Source organism: Epinephelus lanceolatus, chromosome 17, assembly GCF_041903045.1.
Source record: "Epinephelus lanceolatus isolate andai-2023 chromosome 17, ASM4190304v1, whole genome shotgun sequence".
Classification (NCBI taxonomy): Eukaryota; Metazoa; Chordata; class Actinopteri; order Perciformes; family Serranidae; genus Epinephelus; species Epinephelus lanceolatus.
In genome coordinates this window covers 18473148-18492592 of record NC_135750.1, presented here as the reverse complement: position 1 = coordinate 18492592, position 19445 = coordinate 18473148, and the positions used below count along the sequence as shown (strand labels likewise).

Here is a 19445-nt window from a genome sequence, read left to right as displayed (position 1 = left end):
AGCCGGCTGCAGTTGTTGCCAGGTTAAACGGTCTGTGCAGTGAACTAACGAGGCGGAACATAATTGGTGTCACTGCAAACTCTGAATCCATCGCAGTGGTTCACCATATTTACTTATATATAAACGGAAGTCGGAAACAGAAGTTCGCCTCCTCTGCCCAAATCAAACCGGAATGCCAAAAAATCGGGGGTCTGCCCCCAGAGGCTGTATCACCCACCCTGTAGCCCTGCACTAACATGATCAACTTTTCCGTGTTTCTCAGACTGAATATTTACAGAAGAAGGGAAAGATATCTGTTGGCTGTGACTGGTTTGTAACGTGACTCCTGTCTGACTGCTGAGCGTGGCTACTTCCTGTGTCTGTCCTTCTAAATTAAATTAAAGGTTTCTGATTTATTTTGACAAGGCGCAGCTGGTCGTTTGGTCGACCATTAGGGGGCAGCCCAGTGTCAGACCATTCGTTTTCTACTTTTAAGACAAGCTGACGTCATCTGCTCGAGGCACTTTGCAACACTCCCTTCTCAAACTCCTTCTAGCTGGCTAGAGAATTGTATTCATGAGGGTCCCTCTGAGCATAACTCAATATCCCACATTTCTGATACCCTACTGTCGTAGCCTTGCCCCCCCTGGACCATCTGAAATTAAAATGGGAGGATGACTTTGGTGAGAGGATTTCAGTCTGATCCGCGAGGCTGGGATCCACTCAGCCTCTATGTGTGTTAGACATAATGTTATTCAGTTCATAATACTTCACAGACTTCACCTGTCAAAGAACAGACTTGCCCAGCTGTTTGCTGAATTTGATCCAACCTGTCAACTGTGTAATCGGGACCCAGCAACTCTTACTGGGACAATTTTCTGACAAGATTTTTGAGACATTTTCGTACATGTATAACAAAACCATTAACCCAGAGACACAGTCTGCAATATTTGGTGTGGCCAAAAGAGATCTGGGTGTCTCCTGAGCCCAGATCTGTGCCTTGGCCTTTTCATCTTTGCTAGCAAGACTTATAATCTAGGGGCGTCGGTGGCTTAGTGGTAGAGCAGGCGCCCCGTGTCCAAGGCTGTTGCTGCAGCGGCTCGGGTTCGACTCCAGCCTGTGGCCCTTTGCTGCATGTCACTCCCTCTCTCTCTTTCCCCCTTTCACGCTTACCTGTCCTGTCCATTAAAGGCAAAATGCCCCAAAAAATATCTTTAAAAAAAAAAAAAGACTTATAATCTGTCTCCTCTGTTTGGACGCTGGGTCAATGATGTCATGGCTCATTTGAAGTTGGAAAAGCTCAGATATACCACTCAAGGACCAGTCAATGAATTCCAATAAAGCATGGCAACCATTCCTGGACTATTATAATAATGTCTGTATTTGAGGAAATGTGATTTAATGCCTGTGTGTGCTTGGAAACGTTGTACTTTTTTTAAAGGTGAATTTATGTCCCCTTGTGTTATTTTATGTTATCTTACTATATAATGACGAAAACTCTGTCTGTGTGTCTGTTCCACGTTTTTCTCCTCACTGACTTGGTCAATCCATGTGAAATTTGGCACAGTGGTAGAGGGTCATGGGAGGATGCGAATGAAGCAATAATACATCAATTGGCCAAAGGGGGGCGCTATAGCAACCGATTGAAATTGCAAACTTTGAATGGGCATATCTCATGCTGGGTATGTCTTAGAGACATGAAACTTTGCACAGAGATGCCTCTCCTCATGAGGAACATATTTCAAGAACCCATAACTCCCGAATGTATAGATTTTCCGCCATTTTGAATTTTTTGAAAAACACTTAAAATCGATCTCTTCCTAGGAAGTTTGACCGATCTGCATGAAACTCAGTGAACATAATCTAGGGACCAATATCTAAAGTTCCCTCTTGGCAAAAGTTGGAAAACTTACTAAAACTGAGCTTCTATAAGGCAATGAATATTGCGGAGGGCGAGGCTCATCACATAAAGGTGTATAACATCTCAAGGGTTTCACCCATCACCACGCAACGTTGTAGGCATATGACCACACATAATCTGAGGGGACCCCTCCATTACTGACCCCATCAAACAAAATGGGGGCGCTAGAGAGCTAATTTCTTATCTAGGCCTAACCGCCATATGGATTTTTACTAAACTTGGTAGATATGTAGAACAGGACACCTCAAGGTGACTGGAGAAATTTAACTCTAATTGGCAACTGGGTGGCGCTATAACAACAGAAAAATGCTTAAAAATGGCTAAAATGCGACCAATCGCTGTGGCTCCCCCTGTGGCCCAATGTTTGTTTGTTTTTTCTAATTTTTGGTATGACTAAGTCATGGTATGGTATGCTGTACATAATCATGGAAACTGTCAGTGTGTCATTCTGTCAGTCAGTCATTCTGTGTGTCCCACGTTTTTCTACTCACTGACGTGGTCAATCTATGTGAAACTGCACATAGGCATTGAGGATTGGCATAGGTAGAAGGTGACAAAGCTACCAATGGCTATGGACTAGTACTTAAGAGATTTTTATCCTAGTTTGTAAAGTGATTAGAGTATCATGAAAACACACCCCAACAGTCTGGTACATACAGGGAGTTCAGTTTCTTTTTTTGTATTAGCTTTCCCATGTTTTTACCTGTATTTACATTTACATTTATAAGCCCTTTGAATATGATCACGCTGACCGACTGGACCTTGAAATAACTAAATATAAAGAGAGTTTCAAAAAATAAATGACGACTTCCCGCTGCCAACTGCAGGAGGTCGTTGTGTGCATGATCCTGTTTAAACACATCTACAATAACAACTATAATAGCATTCATAGAGCATTCATTATTTTCGCAGTATAAAGCTTCTCTCCATCTCGCAATCACATCTGAACTTATGTTACCTTGCCTTACATGCAGGGTAAACATGGCATTTTGCCGTAATTACGCCGGTATTTTCCTGAGAAGTTGTTGTTTGCATAATCCTGGGTTTATATCAGTCTAAAATAAAAGCCATAAAAGCGAGAGCGTTTATTCTTTTTGCAGCAGAACAGCTAGAGCTTCATCACGTCGTTACCTTATGTCACCTCACCTTAAATGCGGTAATGTAGTATTTGCCAGAATTATGCCAAAATGTCCCCATAACTGCAGAGATCAAAGTGTTAACACCACCAAACCATTAAACTTGACCATCTCAAGGTCAAATGAAACTATATCTAGAGCTGAAGAAATTCATTTGAGTTCAGTTTTTTTGTGAAATTGCCCAAACTTTTGTAGCTCCAGCTTCTCACCTGGGGATATTTGCTAGTTTCTTAGCTTTCTGTGAATGTACATTGAATGACTTTAGGTTTGGATCACTAGTGGGACAAAACCTGCGATTTAAAATGGAGCTTCAACAGATAATCGGTTAATAAGTAATTACGTTATTGTCTTATCAGTGTCAGCAAATACAGCTGAGGTTACGTAAATATAGCGTATGATACTGCCCTTGTGTTTACATGCATGTTTGCGCACGGAGAAATGTCACCAACATTTTTTTAAATGGTAAATGGACTTGCACTTGTATCACAACTTTTTAGTCTTGCAGCGCTTTTACACCACTTGTCACATTCACCTATTCACACGCACATTCATGCACTGATGGCCGAGGCTACGATACAAGGTCCCACCTGCTCACCAGTCAAACATTCACACACCCAGTCACCACTTGCACAGCCATCAAGAGCAAATTGGGGTTTGGGATCTTGCCTCAGGATACTTGGACATGTGGACTGGTGGAGCTGGGGATTGTAATTAGTGGACGACCTGCTCTACATGCTGAGCCACAGACGGCAACATGATGCCAGAATAGACAGCAGGGTTTCTCTGTCATTATGAGACTTGGACGCAGTGACTCAGCCGAATGAACAGGAAAAAACTATGCTGAGACATGCCGTTACTGGTCGAATTAAATGTTCATTGCTCTTTGAAAGGGTACTATATTATATTATTATATTATCGTTATATCAATGGCATAAAATGGTCTTAAAATGACCAACATATATCACAGTTATTTTAAGACAATATATCATTTAACAAAAGCAGATATTGTGACAAGCTGAGCAACTTTTTTGATAATCAGTTAATCATTTAAATTTTGTTTGTTTGTTTGTTTGTTTGTTTGTTTTTTCCTGGGGTTTTCAAAGTTAAACAAACCGTGGCAGTAGTATAAAAATGAAAACAATTCCTAGTACAAAAACAGAGAAAATATTCGGCAAGTCAAAAATCAAAAATACCCTTAAAGGTGGTTTGTCATCTGGGGCGCCGAAAAGGGGGGAAAAAGGAGAAGGATTCTAGGGGCCCATTATTAAGAGGGGCCCAGAGAGGCCCCTAATAAAATTATAATACTGACAAAAAATAATATGACACTAAGTTATTAACTAACTTATAATCACAAATATATTTTATTTACAATGTACTGGTAACAATAACTTTATTTGTTTTGGAAACATTAACGCCCCCCTCTCTATTTATGTAAAATGGTTCAGTCTGACTGGATCAGCTGCAGTGCGCTGGTAATTTCTCACAGACAGCGGGTAAGGAGGCAGAGACGACAATATGCCTCAAAAATCAGGTAGCCAAAAATGGGAAGAAAGGAAGCTAAGAGAGGAGAAAGAAGCAAAGGGTCGACAGTATGTCACCCAGTATTTCAAAAAGCAAGGTGGGTTTGTTAGTTGTTCACGTGGTGGAAAGTTATGGAATATTAACTTTGTCCATGTCTATAAGCTAGCTTACTTTTCTCCCCATGTTAGCTCATATTTCTGAAGAAAACTCTGCATTTTCACATTTCACTGTTGTTTTAGTTAAATAATCAATACAGTCAAACATTTAGCAAGCTGCTCATATTCAATCAGCTGACCTCCCCTCTGTCAACATGATGCCTCGTTCCGAACAGATACGTCAAGTGCAGCAGCAGCAGCAGCAGCTGTCTGTCAGCCCCCATCTCCACCTGCCCCTGAACCAGTACCCCCACATGAGGAAGGAGGTGAGCAGCTGTGTGTTGAATTAATAATAATGATAAACTTTATTACAGACTCAAATGTCAGATAACAACAATACACACAAAAGATATAAATGATGAATCTATTATTATGGAAAAGATTCATTAAAATAAAAATCGTTCTGGCCGTTCGTTAAAAAGCATACATATATATCTATGTCTATCTATCTATCTATATATATATATATATAAACTTTTTTGTTTTGTTAAAATTCAGCTATCACTGAAATAGAAGAATTGCAGTAGGAACAGAGGAGAAAATTTGTGGTGTGTGCCACAGACTGGGTGACTGCTCTCAATCCAATCAGAGAAACGTTTACATATTCTGGAAATCAGAAGATTAAATAGATTAACGACCATATAGCCTCATATATGTATTTTTTCACCCCAAATCCAATGCCACTACCTGTGAGTCTACAGTTTTGGAGATAAATTAGACCTACAAGAGGGAGACAGGGAGCAGTGGGGATTGTTAGTGAAAATCGCATTTTCTTTTGTTATTTTTGGTCAAATCACTGAAAGCACCTTTAAGTAAAACAAAATGGTGGGAGGCCACCTGAAACTATTACAATAGTTAGGCTACATTATAGGAAATACTATATAATTTATGTATGTCACGTACACTCTACAGAGCCAGGTCCAGGATCCTCTTCAAGTTTGTCAAGGAGGAATGTGGAAGTGGAGGGAGAGATTGTTATTTTTTCACAAATATGGGAATGATAGTCAAAAATACCATCAAAATGCATAGTTTTATGTATAATAGCTTTTTTTTTTTTTTTTTTTTTGTATGTGTAAGGGGCACAGTAAAACTTCTTTTCCTGGGGCCCAAAATCCCTGGCAGCACCCCTGTTTGTCATAAATGTATAGAAAAAGACACAAGTTTGCAAAATATACTATTTACGAGTAAAACCTATCGTTCTATTTAAAACAACAAAAAAAGAAAATAAAAAGATAAATAGTTGTTTTTTTGTTTTGTTTTTAAATAAAATAAGATTAACAACAGAGAAGGATGTCAGACTGACCATATTTTGTTTTATTTAAACTCGGCCAGTTAGGGGAAGAACTTAGTGCATCTTTCTTAAAGTGGTCTATAAAGTGTTGCCAGATCTGGTAGAATTTATTTTCACACCCTCTTAATGAGAATTTAATCTTTCCCAAATGCAGGGGATACATCACATCCTTCACAAGGGTAGGATGGGCAGGAGCTGCATTTGCTTCCAATTTAATAATGTCAATCTACGTGCTAGTAGGGTTAAAAATAACATCATATTATGTTGTGGGCTGGTTAGCACAAGATCAAAACCTCTAATACCAAAGAGTGTGGTCAGTGGATCAGGATCCACAGGTCGACCCAGGGCGTCTGATAGCGACAAAAATATTTTGCCAGTATGTTGTGACTCTTCGGCAGTGCCAGAATATATGGGCTAGTGAGGCTGGTGACTGCCCACAACCATCGCATGCTGGACTAATATTTGGATACATTTTACAGAGCTTATTTTTTAATAAGTGAAGTCTGTGCAGTATTTTGAATTGCAAAAGTCCCTGTCTAGAACAAACTGAGGGAGAATGTACCAGTAATTAGGCTTTTGTCCATGATTCTTCAGATCTAGCAACCCCCAAAATCATTCACCCCAGGCTACTTTTAAATAATCTAGTGAGGCGTTAAGTTGTTTTTTAAGGGAAAAAATGCCCAAAAAAGTGACATTTCCAGGTTTAAAATGTGATGATTTGCTGTTTTCCTTGGTCTTTCATTATAGTAAACTTTATATTTTGGGTTTTCACTTTGTAGACCAAATGGTCAATCGATGAATTGAGGATAGAATAGGTGGAATAATCAATAAAGCAGCCCTTAAAAAAAACATTTTGAATCTGACACTTAAAGCTGACTGGTCTGTCGCTTCAAACTCAGTCTTAAATAAACTTAAAACTAGTCCATAGCCATTGGTAGCTTTGTCACCTTCTACCTATGCCAATCCTCAATGCCTATGTGCAGTTTCACATAGATTGACCACATCAGTGAGTAGAAAAACGTGGGACTGACAGAATGACACACTGACAGTTTCCGTGATTATGTACAGCATACCATACCATGACTTAGTCATACCAAAAATTAGAAAAAACAAACAAACATTGGGCCACAGGGGGAGCCACAGCGATCGGTCGCATTTTAGCCATTTTTAAGCATTTTTCTGTTGTTATAGCGCCACCCAGTTGCCAGTTAGAGTTAAATTTCTCCAGTCACCTTGAGGCGTCCTGTTCTACATATCTACTAAGTTTAGTAAAAATCAATATGGCGGTTAGGCCTAGATAAGAAATTAACTCTCTAGCGCCCCCATTTTGTTTGATGGGGTCAATAATGGAGGGGTCCCCTCAGATTATGAGTGTGGTCATATGCCTACAAAGTTGCGTGGTGATCGGTGAAACCCTTGAAATGTTATACACCTTTATGTGATGAGCCACGCCCTCCACAATATTCATTGCCTTATAGAAGCTCAGTTTTAGTAAGTTTTCCAACTTTTGCCAAGAGGGAACTTTAGATATTGGTCCCTAGATTATGTTCACCGAGTTTCATGCAAATCGGTCAAACTTCCTAGGAAGAGATCGATTGTGTTTTTCAAAAAATTCAAAATGGCGGGAAATCTATATAACTGGAAGTTATGGGTTCTTGAGGCAAATTTGTTCCTCATGAGGAGAGGCATCTCTGTGCAAAGTTTCATGTCTCTAAGACATACCCAGCATGAGATATGCCCATTCAAAGTTTGCAATTTCAATCGGTTGCTGTAGCGCCCCCCTTTGGCCAATTGATGTAATATTGCTTCATTCACATCCTCCCATGACCCTCTACCACTGTGCCAAATTTCACATGGATTGACCAAGTCAGTGAGGAGAAAAACGTGGAACAGACACACCCACAGATACACACACACACACACAGAGTTTTCGTCATTATATAGTAAGATATGAGCTTAACATGGTTAACAACACAAAACCAATTACGGTGAGTCATTTTTAAAAAATCCGCCAGCTGATGGCTGCAACAATCATTTTTATCGCACATCAGACCGAACTCGTCAAGTGCTTCTCAGAGGTTTTGCATGTTGGTCTGAGCCCAGTTTTCAGTATGTTTATGCCATCCAGACTAATCATGAAATCTCTATTATCAAAGCAAAGGATTAGGCTCTGTTACAACTTCAACAAGCTTACGCATAACATTGTCAACACTGTCTCCATCTGCAATGTGTTCCTGACAGGTAAAGCCTATTAGCATACACACTTTCATTAGATCAAGCTGAATGATGACTATGAAGGAAATCGAGTGGGTTTTACTGTCAAGGAAATACTTGATAGTAATTGGAGTTGATTATCATCATTAGTCACCTGTACGGGTCTTCCCGGATGACACATCCAATCAAAAGCCCCCTCTCATCTCCATGGAAACGTCAGCTTTTGTCTCAGTTGCAATCAGTACTTTAAAGCAAACCGTCACTTGCAGCCCAGTGGATGCGACAAAAATACAACAAACGTCATTAAAGGAGCTGCGGCAGCCTCATCATAGCTGCGAGCCAGTGCCAGGATCCTGTTTTGTCTGATCTTTAATTATCAGGTGCATCTGCGACGAAAGCTAACTGCTCTGAGGTTGTTTAAACAGGGAGCGCTGTGATATTCTCTGGAAAAAATCTGTCTAGGCTCTCAGGGCAAAATAAGTTCTGCACACTCTCTTTTTTTTGTATTGGTGTAGTTTACTTGTTCCTCATATGGTTACATGATGCATGATAAACACTGTCAGCCCTGTGGCAAAATGTTAATGATTAGTCTGCCAAGTCTCAATAAGAAATGACACTGGTGCCGGAGCAGTGAGCACTTCATTTGCTAGGAAAATGATGTACAATGTTGAGCAGACGCAGCTGTGTGTTTGACATGGCATGGCGCACTCAGACATCCTGTCAGCGCGCATTACAAAGTCACAGACTATGATGGGCTTCCACAGACCTTGGCACAAAGTCGTCAACCCTTCGGCTAATGCTTTTAACATTTGTTTTTTATGCAAAGCAAGTCACGGCCAGGGACAGTTAGGGTGAAAACTGCAGGCGAGAGACACGAGAGAGAGAATTAAAAAGAGGAGACGAGCAAAGTGGAATAGAAAAGAGTTCGGGGCAGCAAGAGAGAGCCGAAGATAAATATGTTAAGCCAACCCTCAGGATTCGAAAATGGGAACTAATTAACCAAACATCTGATATTGGCAGCGTATGACCACTGTTAAATTGAAGCCCTGTTTTCAATTACGCTACAAGTCCGTCCTCTATCACTGTCAGAGAGGAAATCACAGAGCCTCTCAACAATTATTTCTTCTGCAGATTTGTATCTTTTGTTTCTGTCTCTCTGTTGCGCTTGAGAGAAACCTATCCATCATGTCAGTGTGACACTTGCTCATTTGTGACCTAGCATGACGAGTCACCTCTGGTACAATTGACTGCTCTGCCTTCATTACAGGGAGAGATTAAAATCTACTCAATACCTACAGAATGGGTGACCGACATTAAGTAAAAGACCACAGATTTTAAACCACCAATTCAGCATCTGGAGGTTCGTGCCCTCGCTTTCTGGGAAAACTGCACCTGCTCCATTTTCCTGTTTCCATCCACAACTTGATCAGAAAACGTCGGAGCAATAATGGAGGATGTATTTTCTAATTAATTTCATTGGTTGTCAGTGAATTAAAGATACAATCTCGGCCTGGACGATTAATTGACTTTTATTTTCAATTACAATTTTGGCTTCAAACAATTATGAAAAGAAGATAATGGAGATAAAAATGATTATTGCGCAGCATTAAATTTCACAATGATGCTCCCTTTTTGTGGTTTTAAGCCCAGTTCAGACCATGACACGAGTTGAAACAGGCAACTATTGGCAATGCGTCGCTCTACAATGTTCTAAAAACCTGCCAGTTCACACCAATGCAACAAGATGAGATGGTGTATTATCTCTATGCAACAACCCTCTGTACTTCTGTTTTGATTTCCAGCTTTTCAGGTTTATTTTGTGGCTGAATATAATTTGTAGCTTCTTAAAATATGAATCAGGATAGTGATAGTGAGATACTGGCTACAGCTGCATCTGTAGTAGTGATGAAACAGAACATAAAATGAGCATCAGATGGACTGTTTGTTATAAATAAACCACAATAATATGACTAAGCAGCATTAATTGGTTAGTCAGTGAGAATGTGTGTGTGTGTGTGTGTGTGTGAGGGGGGCATAAGCACATACAGCGAGAAGCAGCAGCGACCCACCATCCGACACAGGCACACCATGAGGATGGAAACAGAGGGGTCAGCGGGGGTTTTGACCAGCGGAGTTGCAGGTGACCATCAGCCGGCTTGAGCGGCCAGTTCACACTGCTGCAACTTTTCTCTGCAACGTTCTTAAGCGGTTTCACCTCTATGACACAATATTCTCACGTTAATTAAGTCATGATAGAAGATTATTGCGATATGAAACATTTTGCAATAGTATGGCGATTACACATATTGCGATATATTGTGATTTATTACCTTTTTTAAACCGCATATTATGTCTCCAACTTGGAAATCGGTGTCAACATATGTTTTATATAATAAAGTTTTCAATCAGCTCAGAAAAATGGATCTAGTGGACTGAAAAAGCAATTCATTTTATTATTCTAGAAGGCTACCAGAAGGTTAATTTGTCTTTGCAATATTAATAATTTATACAATTAAAAATGGACACTTGGTGTCTGTCTAACAATACAATATTGCAGTGCAAAATATTGCAATGCTATGCTTTCCCATTCTTTAACGCACTCTCAGCCAGGCTGTGGCATGTTTAGTTCACCTCGAGCCTGTTTTTCAGCAGGAAAATGCACTTTGAAAAGTTTTTTTTTTAAAGTTCAATAAATGCCTGATGTCTCCAGAGTCAGTGAGTATTAAATAATTGTGATCTCAATATTAACCAAAATAATCCGGATTATGATTTTTGCCATAATCAAGCACCTCTAACACATCCAAACACATCTAATCCCTGATTTTGTTACAGTGCCCAGTACTTCCCCAATTCCCAAAATGTCCTCTCAGGTGACTGTTGTACAGGCTTTGGTTGTGTTTTGCATTTCATTTGCATAATGCCAGATACATGTTAGACTCTTTACATATCTGACTCCTCTCTGCAGTTTACAGATAAGGGCGACACATGATGTCATTCTTACAACAAGGCTGTAAATGGAAGCCCTCTGGTCCTTGATGTAAAAGTACTAATACCACACTAGTTGGGTTTCTAAATGTAGTGTGAATTTTAATGGAATTTTCAGATAATCGGCAAAAGGAAATATGAATATATGTGCTTTCCTCCCTCCATTACTGTTGGAGTTGGTTCATCAAGATAAGAAGTAGATAGTGCCAACTCTCAAGTCAGAAGCCTGTAGGAGGAGGCGCAACAAGATGACGTAACTAAAAGAGCGCCAGTCAAACCTCAATTGAAGACAAACAATGGATGTACAACAGAGCACAGCGGAAAATGGAAATAAAGTTTTAACAACTGTTATTAGAGCTATGTGCCCTTGGAAGAGTTCTGGTAACAGCCCTGTGTGCAAATATGAGCATGTTAAAAGTCCAGTTGTATTTTTCTGTTATCGATACACCAAGTTTTCCACCTCCCGCAATGGTAAAAACTTAACAGCTGTCTTTTAAGATTTTAGTCAGGTATTTTAATGCACTAACTGAAAATGTGCATAAAATGACAGGGATGGAAACACACCCACAGCAAAAGTACAGAAGAATGATCAGCAAAATGTACTTACATCTGCGGGAAAATGGCCCCTGTGACTATTAGATGATTTAAGAGCGAAATGAAACATCAGCCTGCTAACATGCTCACAATTACAGTTGCTAACCTGTTGTTTGACAGCTGCAATGTCTACCATGTTCACCTTTAGTGTTAAGTGTATTAGCATGCTAACATCTGCTAATTAGCACAAAATGTAAAGTACAGCTGAGGCTGATGGGAATGTAAAAAGTTTAGCGGGTACTTGGTGATAAAGTCAGTGGGATTCATCCTCTGGGCTCCATGATTTTACACATTTTTATGCTAATTCCATTCAATATTTGTTGAGATTTTTTCGTCTGGATTAAAGTAGTGAACCAACCTGCATTACCACCCCTTAAACCACGGCATGAGTGACTAAAATGTCCAGTTTTTTATTGTTATAGAAATACATTTATACTTTATTTCAGTGGTGGAATGTGATATTACCGTGCTGTACTCGAGGTACTTGTACTTTGCTAGTATTTTCATTTCATGTTACTTTATATTTCTACTCCATACTACATCTCAGAGGTAAATACTGTCCTTTTTACTCTGCTACATTTATTTGACAGCTTTAGTTTCTTTTTAAATTACCACCCTGTCCAGTGAAGCCCATGTACCTCCAGATGTGTTGGTGTTGAATGATTCGCCACAACTGGCCTGTCTGAGCTCGACCAGGTCAGAGAGCCGTTGCACTGAGATGATACACTGTCTCATCTAGTTGCGTCGGTGTGAACCGGCAGGTTTTTAGAACATTGCAGAACAGCGCATTGCAAGTAGTTGCATGTTTCACCTGGTCTTGTCACAAATCTGTGGTCTGAACTGGGCTTAAAATAAACTGACCTATGACGTGTTCCTTTATCTGAAGAGAAAACTCTCCTCCTTTTTAAGCAAAATAAATTATTAAAAAGCCCTCTTGGATCAGCTGGAAAATGCATCATCACAAAGCTGGAAGCAGGTCTGTTTTTCTGACACTATGAAAAGTTGAATTTAGAGATAAGTGGTTCTCACAAGACAGCAACTCACAGTGATCTCACAGAATATGATGCACTGCAGTAGATTAAACCACCCAACAGCATATAAAGTAGTTAAAATTAGCTTAACCTTTAACATCTACCGCAGGGAAACGCAACATACACATGAATGCAGCAATAATATTAATTCAAAAACATCATATATAGTAGTAAAACACTGACAGGGTACTGCAGGACTGTGTGGTATTAGTACTCTTACTGAAGTAAAGCATCTGAAAACTTCCAGCGCTTTTGTTGTATTGTACTATATATAATTACACTTATCTATTTCTCAAAGATGGCAGTATTCGTCTAAGTCATAGTTGACAAAACACAGTCAAAGATCTCCGCTGGTTCACTGATCAATATGATTAAGTCATCTCCCTAATACAATAACCTCTAAAGTCACAGTTCTTCGACGCACCACAAAGGGTTTTTGAATTCAGACCCAGTGAGTCACTAAAGACCAGATGAATACAGAAAGCAGCCATAACACATCTGCTGGCATCCAAACACAGACGCTGTCTGTCTCGGGAGCCCATTCAAATATGATAAATCCTACCTGCCTCTATTCCAAGAGAGCCAAGTGCAGAGTATGTTTTTATAGAAATATAGATTTGTGGGAGAATTAAACTAAAAAAAAAAAGTCTAAGTTTAGTATAACTGCTTTATGTCATTTTGGTCCAACTTTCCCACAGATCTATTCTTAACGACGTATGGCCGAATAGGGCATCCAGGAATTGTCTTTCCAACCTGATAATAAAAGGAGGTGGCAGATGTGAAACAATCAATATCACCATTCTTCCTTGTAAAATATTAACCTTTAAATGCCACTGTGTGTACCAACCAAAGAGATTAAAGATTACAGCAGGTTTCTTTGCTCTCTTTCTTTCTCTTGTTGTAGCCATCTTGTTTAGAATTTGAAGAAAGTATTTCCACCTTGAAACATTTGGAATCCACATTGGGCATAGGTTTCATTTAGCACTGGGGGGGACACATATAGGGCTGGGCAATAGAGACAAAAATTTATATCTCAGCATTTACAGGCTGACTGGTGATAAACGATACATATCTCGGTATTTTCTATGAAATGGGCTACATGTTTTCAGTCGCAAGCCAAACCCACATTTGAGATGCCATTAGCAGTTTTATAAAAACAGACTGTGATCAAAATAAAATGCAAAGACAGGGATTTCACTCCCCTGTTTGAAAATATGCAGCTGCACAACAGTGACACCTCTAAAACACTAGTCAGCGGTGGGGTTTCTGTGAAGTGCTGTGAAGTTCAGTTGATTCAAAACACACATTAAACATGGCTCAACAGTGACAGTTTCAAACACAGTACACAAATCAGCTTCACTATAACTCGGAGCATTCACAGACAAAGCACTTGTCTTTATCTGGACACATTTTCCCCACAAATACAACATGCTAATGTTTTTAGCACAAGCCTATGGCATTTTACATTGTCTAAATTAGCCTAGCAGCTAGCAGACTTTTCCTTTACTCATATGAAGCCAGGGACAACAGCAACATTTAACAAAGGTAACGTTACAAAATTCGGCTCCATTACAACTCACAAGGTTCACCGACAAAACAACTGTCTGATACTAAACATGTTTTCCAAACGTGTACAACATGCTAACGTTATTATTGCCAGCCTATGGCATTTTATATCGTAAAAATTAGCCTAGCAAAGAGCGGAGATTTCCTCTGCTCATATGAAGCCAGGATAAATCACACACAAGAATTTATTGTCTTCACAATTTATTGTTTCTTATCTGTGAAATTGAAGTAAATAAAAGCTTAGTTTCCACTGAGGGAAATGGTTTCAACTTGCAAAAATAGACAGGAGGTCTGCGTCGCTACGACGCGTAGTTAAATTTCTGGGGAGGTGCACGCTAGGCTACTGCTCTAAAAAGTGTTGCTGGAGAACTTGCTTGAAAATATGTCGACATATCATACACAGTCGTTATATCACCCAGCCCTAGACACATATAAAATGGGGGTTTGAGAGTCCTCAGCCTCAAACATGTAGCATCAATCTGTGCACTTTTTTGCATCAATTCATGGCGCAAATGTCTTTAATTTTGTCACAATAAAAGCCTTCTGCTACTTTTATGTTTTTATTGGGGGGGACAAATGCACATGTTCTATATTTAGGGGCATGTGTCCCCTGTGTACCCCTAAAAATCTACACCTATGATCAGTTACACTGATGCAACTGTATGTGTGAGCCAAGTTCAAGTTATTGAGGTTTCAATGGGAAAGCGAGTATTAATAGTAACTTATATGTTCTGTATTTCAATATTTGAATCTGTATTACGCCTGTGAAGTTCACCTCTATATAATGGTCAGTTATACTGCGCCGGCATTAACTGAGGCTATTTTCCCCGCAGTCAAACTTATTGTCAGGGACGATGGCTCTCTGAACACTTCATAGCAGTATCTGTTGTGACAAATCATGTAGCAAAAATACCCTTTCACAAATCCCATCAGCGCCAGAGTGGACGTTGTGCTGTTGTTACTGTCATGAGAAGCTCTCACACTCATCGACACTCATTTTAGAGAGGGAAAAAAAAAAGCGACGCTGAAACAATATGGCCAAAACAGAATGAGAGAGAACGGACTCAGCGGGCACACAGCATCACACGAAAAAAAAATCAATGGGACATGAGTGAATCATACAGCATCACAAAGTGTAGTTTTGAATTTTAGCTCATCGCTCTGCAGAAACCCATCAATAATGCCCTTTCATTTATTTTCTATCATTGTCGTGCCGGAGCTCTTAAAGCTCGTCAGACACAGCCGCACAGCTCAACTTCAATCCATTTAAAAAGGGTAATTATATCTTGTTCAGGTTTAAACTCATTCTGTTTGTGGTTTTCATCCCATCGCTGATATTTTACTTCTGTTACATGCTTTTACCTTCCATGACGTAGACCAGTGAGCCCACGTCGCCCTCCTTAATGATACAGCTGTCCTTTCCATACTCCACAGGGTACATGCAGTCTACGATCTCTTGGATCTGCGACAGCTCCAGGTTCTTCATGAAGTCATTGTCCAAGATGGCCTCCTTGATCAGATCCTTGGACCTGGAGACGAGGTGAAACAAAATGACACCATCACTTTAAATGCACAAATTCACATGGCGTTTTTTCTTAGAAGAAAGACATAATTAGATATTTAAAAGGAGAAATGCGTACAAGTCAGGTTTTGACAGTATATAAAGACAAGCCTCGAGCAACAACCTTGGCTGAGATTCAAATAGTTTCTTAAACCCAGTGAAGGATGTTGACCAGTTCAACAGGCAGGCTGATTATTTCTTAGGCAATTAATTAAATCACACTCAAACTGCACAGCAGCTTTTTTTAAAAAAAAACATGTCCTCGTTTCAAAGACATCAAGGTGAAACCGATTTGTTCCCTCCAAATGCTGGAACAAGTCAATAAATAGCAAAATCCATGCGTAATGGAGGCAGATTGTTTCCACTCAGGGTTGCGCTTCTGAAAGCCAAGCAGGCCTTCAGACTGTGCACCCATTAGGCCATTCCACAGTGCAGTGACTATGCAAGGACGGGAGGGAACGTAATTAACTGTAAAGCTAATGTGCAGTCGTCAAGGTGCAGCTCAGCGCACAGAGCACTTTGTCCGGCGGGCTTAAGGGGGGACATTACGTCGAGTCATCATTTAGTTTAAGGAATACACATATAGGTGCTATTTATGTAACACTGATGGAGGAGAGACATTTGATCATGAGAGACGCCCACGTGTTGACAACAAGTTAATTAGAGCCACACGCTGCACACGGTCATCAAATTCCTGGAAAAGATTAACAGACTGTTTTGGAAAAGTTTTGAATATACATTTTTGTGGCTTTTGTTTAAAATATGTTCATAAAAACCCCAAAACATGTCCAACGTCACGTGAAATACATTCCTAGTATTACTAATTTAAAATATACTGCTGCGCTATGTGAACACTGAAACATCACTGGTATTACATGATACACATAGAACAGACCAGTATCGTGTCATGGCTGTAGTTGAGTCAATCAAAATCTATACATGTACATACCGCAACATTCTGTCCAGTGTGTTTGGTCATAGATCCACTCGGACAGTGGAAGACTGAAGGGACATGACGGCAATCAACCTTAATTTATCAAGGTATCATGGATGCTCAGGTTCAGGCAAGGTCACCAAACAATTATTAGACATGTCCTTAATGCAGACGTTTCTTTAACAAGAAACAAATGCATACAAAGTTGTCAACACTAATCCAAGCACATCAAATTACCCTGACAGCTATCTCTATGTGTCAGCCCTGTGATAGTCTGGCGACCTGTCCAGGGTGTCAGCTGGGATAGGCTCCAGTTCCCCCATGACCCCCAACAGGATAAGCAGTTATGGAAAATGAAATGAATGAATGAATATACAAGGTAGCGCACTTAAAATTTGAGCTGTAACTCTCAGCTCTACATGCACCGGTGCACGTAACTTGTTAGAGAGAATGTGTTATGCAGGGCTGCTAACTTTTCACGTACTGAAAAACAAATTTAGAACTGCTAAAACCGCAGCTTGGAGTGGCCAAGAAGGACGAGGAAAGACTCATGTTTAGCATTTTTTTTCTCACATTTTATATACCATATAAAAACAACTTTCTTTAAACAGCATATATTAAAAAAGTCTTGTTGAATATGTGATGTCAGAATAAAAAAACGTCTCCGTAATGGGTTTGTTTAGGAGTGCAACAGGATTTCTGCTGAAAATATTCCTATGACCATATACCATTTGAAGTAGCTAGTCTAACTACTCATTACTGTACGGGCTCAAATGACATTCAAGCACACTAAAAAATGTCCTTATTCCTAATCTTTCATAAATCGGATTAATTTATGTTTTCCTTAAGCAGCTCAGAGGTAGAGCCAGTTCCATCACCGGCTCCTCCAGTCTACATGTCGAAGTATCCTTGGGCATGATTCTGACCTCCAAATTGCTCTCGATGGCTGTTACATCAGTGTGTGAGAGCATGTGAATGGTTACTGGCACCTTGTATGGTAGCCTCGGCCACCAGTGTTTAAATGTGTGTGTGTGTGTGAATGGGTGAATGCGCTTTGAGTGGTCGGAAGTCTAGAAAGGCGCTATACAAGTGCAGTCCATTTACCATCTACCCTAAGAGGTGTGCTGAAACTTTCAATGTAATCCTGTTCAGGAATACCCTGACTATAACCATGTCAAGTATTACATTATTTTGCTGTACGGTTTTTGAGAACATGAAGGGGAAAGTCAGCTCAAATTACATCATAACATAAACTATTTCCTCATATTTAAACCGTCATAAAAACAAAATTGTTGTAGCAGTCGATGTTGGATTTCTTATGAATGGATCTGGGACTACGGCCAAGGCGGCAGTGCTGAGAGAGAACAAATAAACCAAATGGTGCATGTTATTTTCAAAGTTACACATTTTAAACTACTTGAATAAAATAAACAGGGTAAAATGTTATGGAGACGTTTAGAGAATTCATTGGTAAAAATGTGTGTGAACCCTGGAGCCAAGCGCAGTGATACTGAAAACGTCAAAGCCAGAGTTTAAGAAGTGTCAAGAGACAGGAGAGAAATCTGAGGCAAGACGTTAGCAGTGAGTTAAGATCAGTCCTTTACTGAAGCGTGTCATCACCAGAGTCAGAGATTCTTGGCCGAGAGCTGCGTGGCCGGTTTTGACAGAATGTCAGCTGGACGAATGAGGTTAATATTATGTATCAGGGTTAATCCAACAAGGAGTCCCCTCCTGAGAAGCCCAACTTTTATACCCTTAAAGCACTCTCTATCCTCTGCTAGAAGGATTTAAAGGCAGTGAAGAGCTGCCTCTTGCCTCTATGCGCTCTGTGCCCTTTTCAGAAACGGATTTCTGGGTGCATTGTTGAGGCTGATCACCTGAGGAGCTTAAAGCTAAAAGGGCAAATAACCTGGAAGGCATTTATGAGACGGTGCTCCCACAACACACATGCTTCTCTGCCCACAGCACCAACCACACAGCTACACAAACTTTACACTCTGAAACTTCAATGTCTGCCATGATACAGCAGTGTCAGCAGTGCCCAGGGTTTTGTTTTATTTATGTATCGAGCACAATGCACAAGCATGCCTGTGTTTTGAGAAGAACAAACCCCTCTGCACATTCATCCGTATGTGAGGTGATGTTTTATAGTCAGTGTCTTACTCCTCCTCAAGGGCTTATATTGAACTTTTAAGGTCACACGAATGCATCTCCATTAAATCTTGAGACACATTATCAAGTCAGTGAAGGAACACTGTTGCTCCTTCAGATGAAAAACACTCAGAGATGCACTAAGAAGCAGCTATCATAGCTGGCACATAAATTCCCAACCTTGGCCGGCATCTACAGATCGTCATTTTTACTCCACTGGCTGAGTGATGAGTTTTGGTTTTAGTCTTAAAATAGCATGCTGAGATATTAAAAAAACAAGGTTCTCCTAATGCGTGTTTAGCAATCAACAGTCTGGTGAATTTTCAATTTGGGTTTCAAGGCTTGTGGATCCCCAAACAGCTGTGCTTTTAATCTCTCACAGCAGTGATACTTGTGGATGAAAGTG

General features: G+C 40.0%; 1 protein-coding gene and 1 long non-coding RNA gene across 3 annotated transcripts in view; one reads left to right on the top strand and one right to left on the bottom strand.

Annotated features, from left to right (window-relative positions):
• LOC144458452 (uncharacterized) overlaps window positions 1-19445 on the top strand; it is a 206682-nt gene that overhangs the window by 117068 nt on the left and 70169 nt on the right. Inside the window, exon 3 of the long non-coding RNA XR_013487945.1 lies at window positions 15828-15933. This is a non-coding gene — a long non-coding RNA (uncharacterized LOC144458452). The remainder of the gene's footprint in view (window positions 1-15827; window positions 15934-19445) is intronic.
• LOC117247991 (cGMP-dependent protein kinase 1) overlaps window positions 1-19445 on the bottom strand; it is a 154190-nt gene that overhangs the window by 125521 nt on the left and 9224 nt on the right. For both annotated transcript variants that reach the window (XM_033612694.2, XM_033612693.2), the window contains exon 2: window positions 15756-15922. In XM_033612694.2, coding sequence (XP_033468585.1) covers window positions 15756-15922 — 167 coding nt within the window. The remainder of the gene's footprint in view (window positions 1-15755; window positions 15923-19445) is intronic.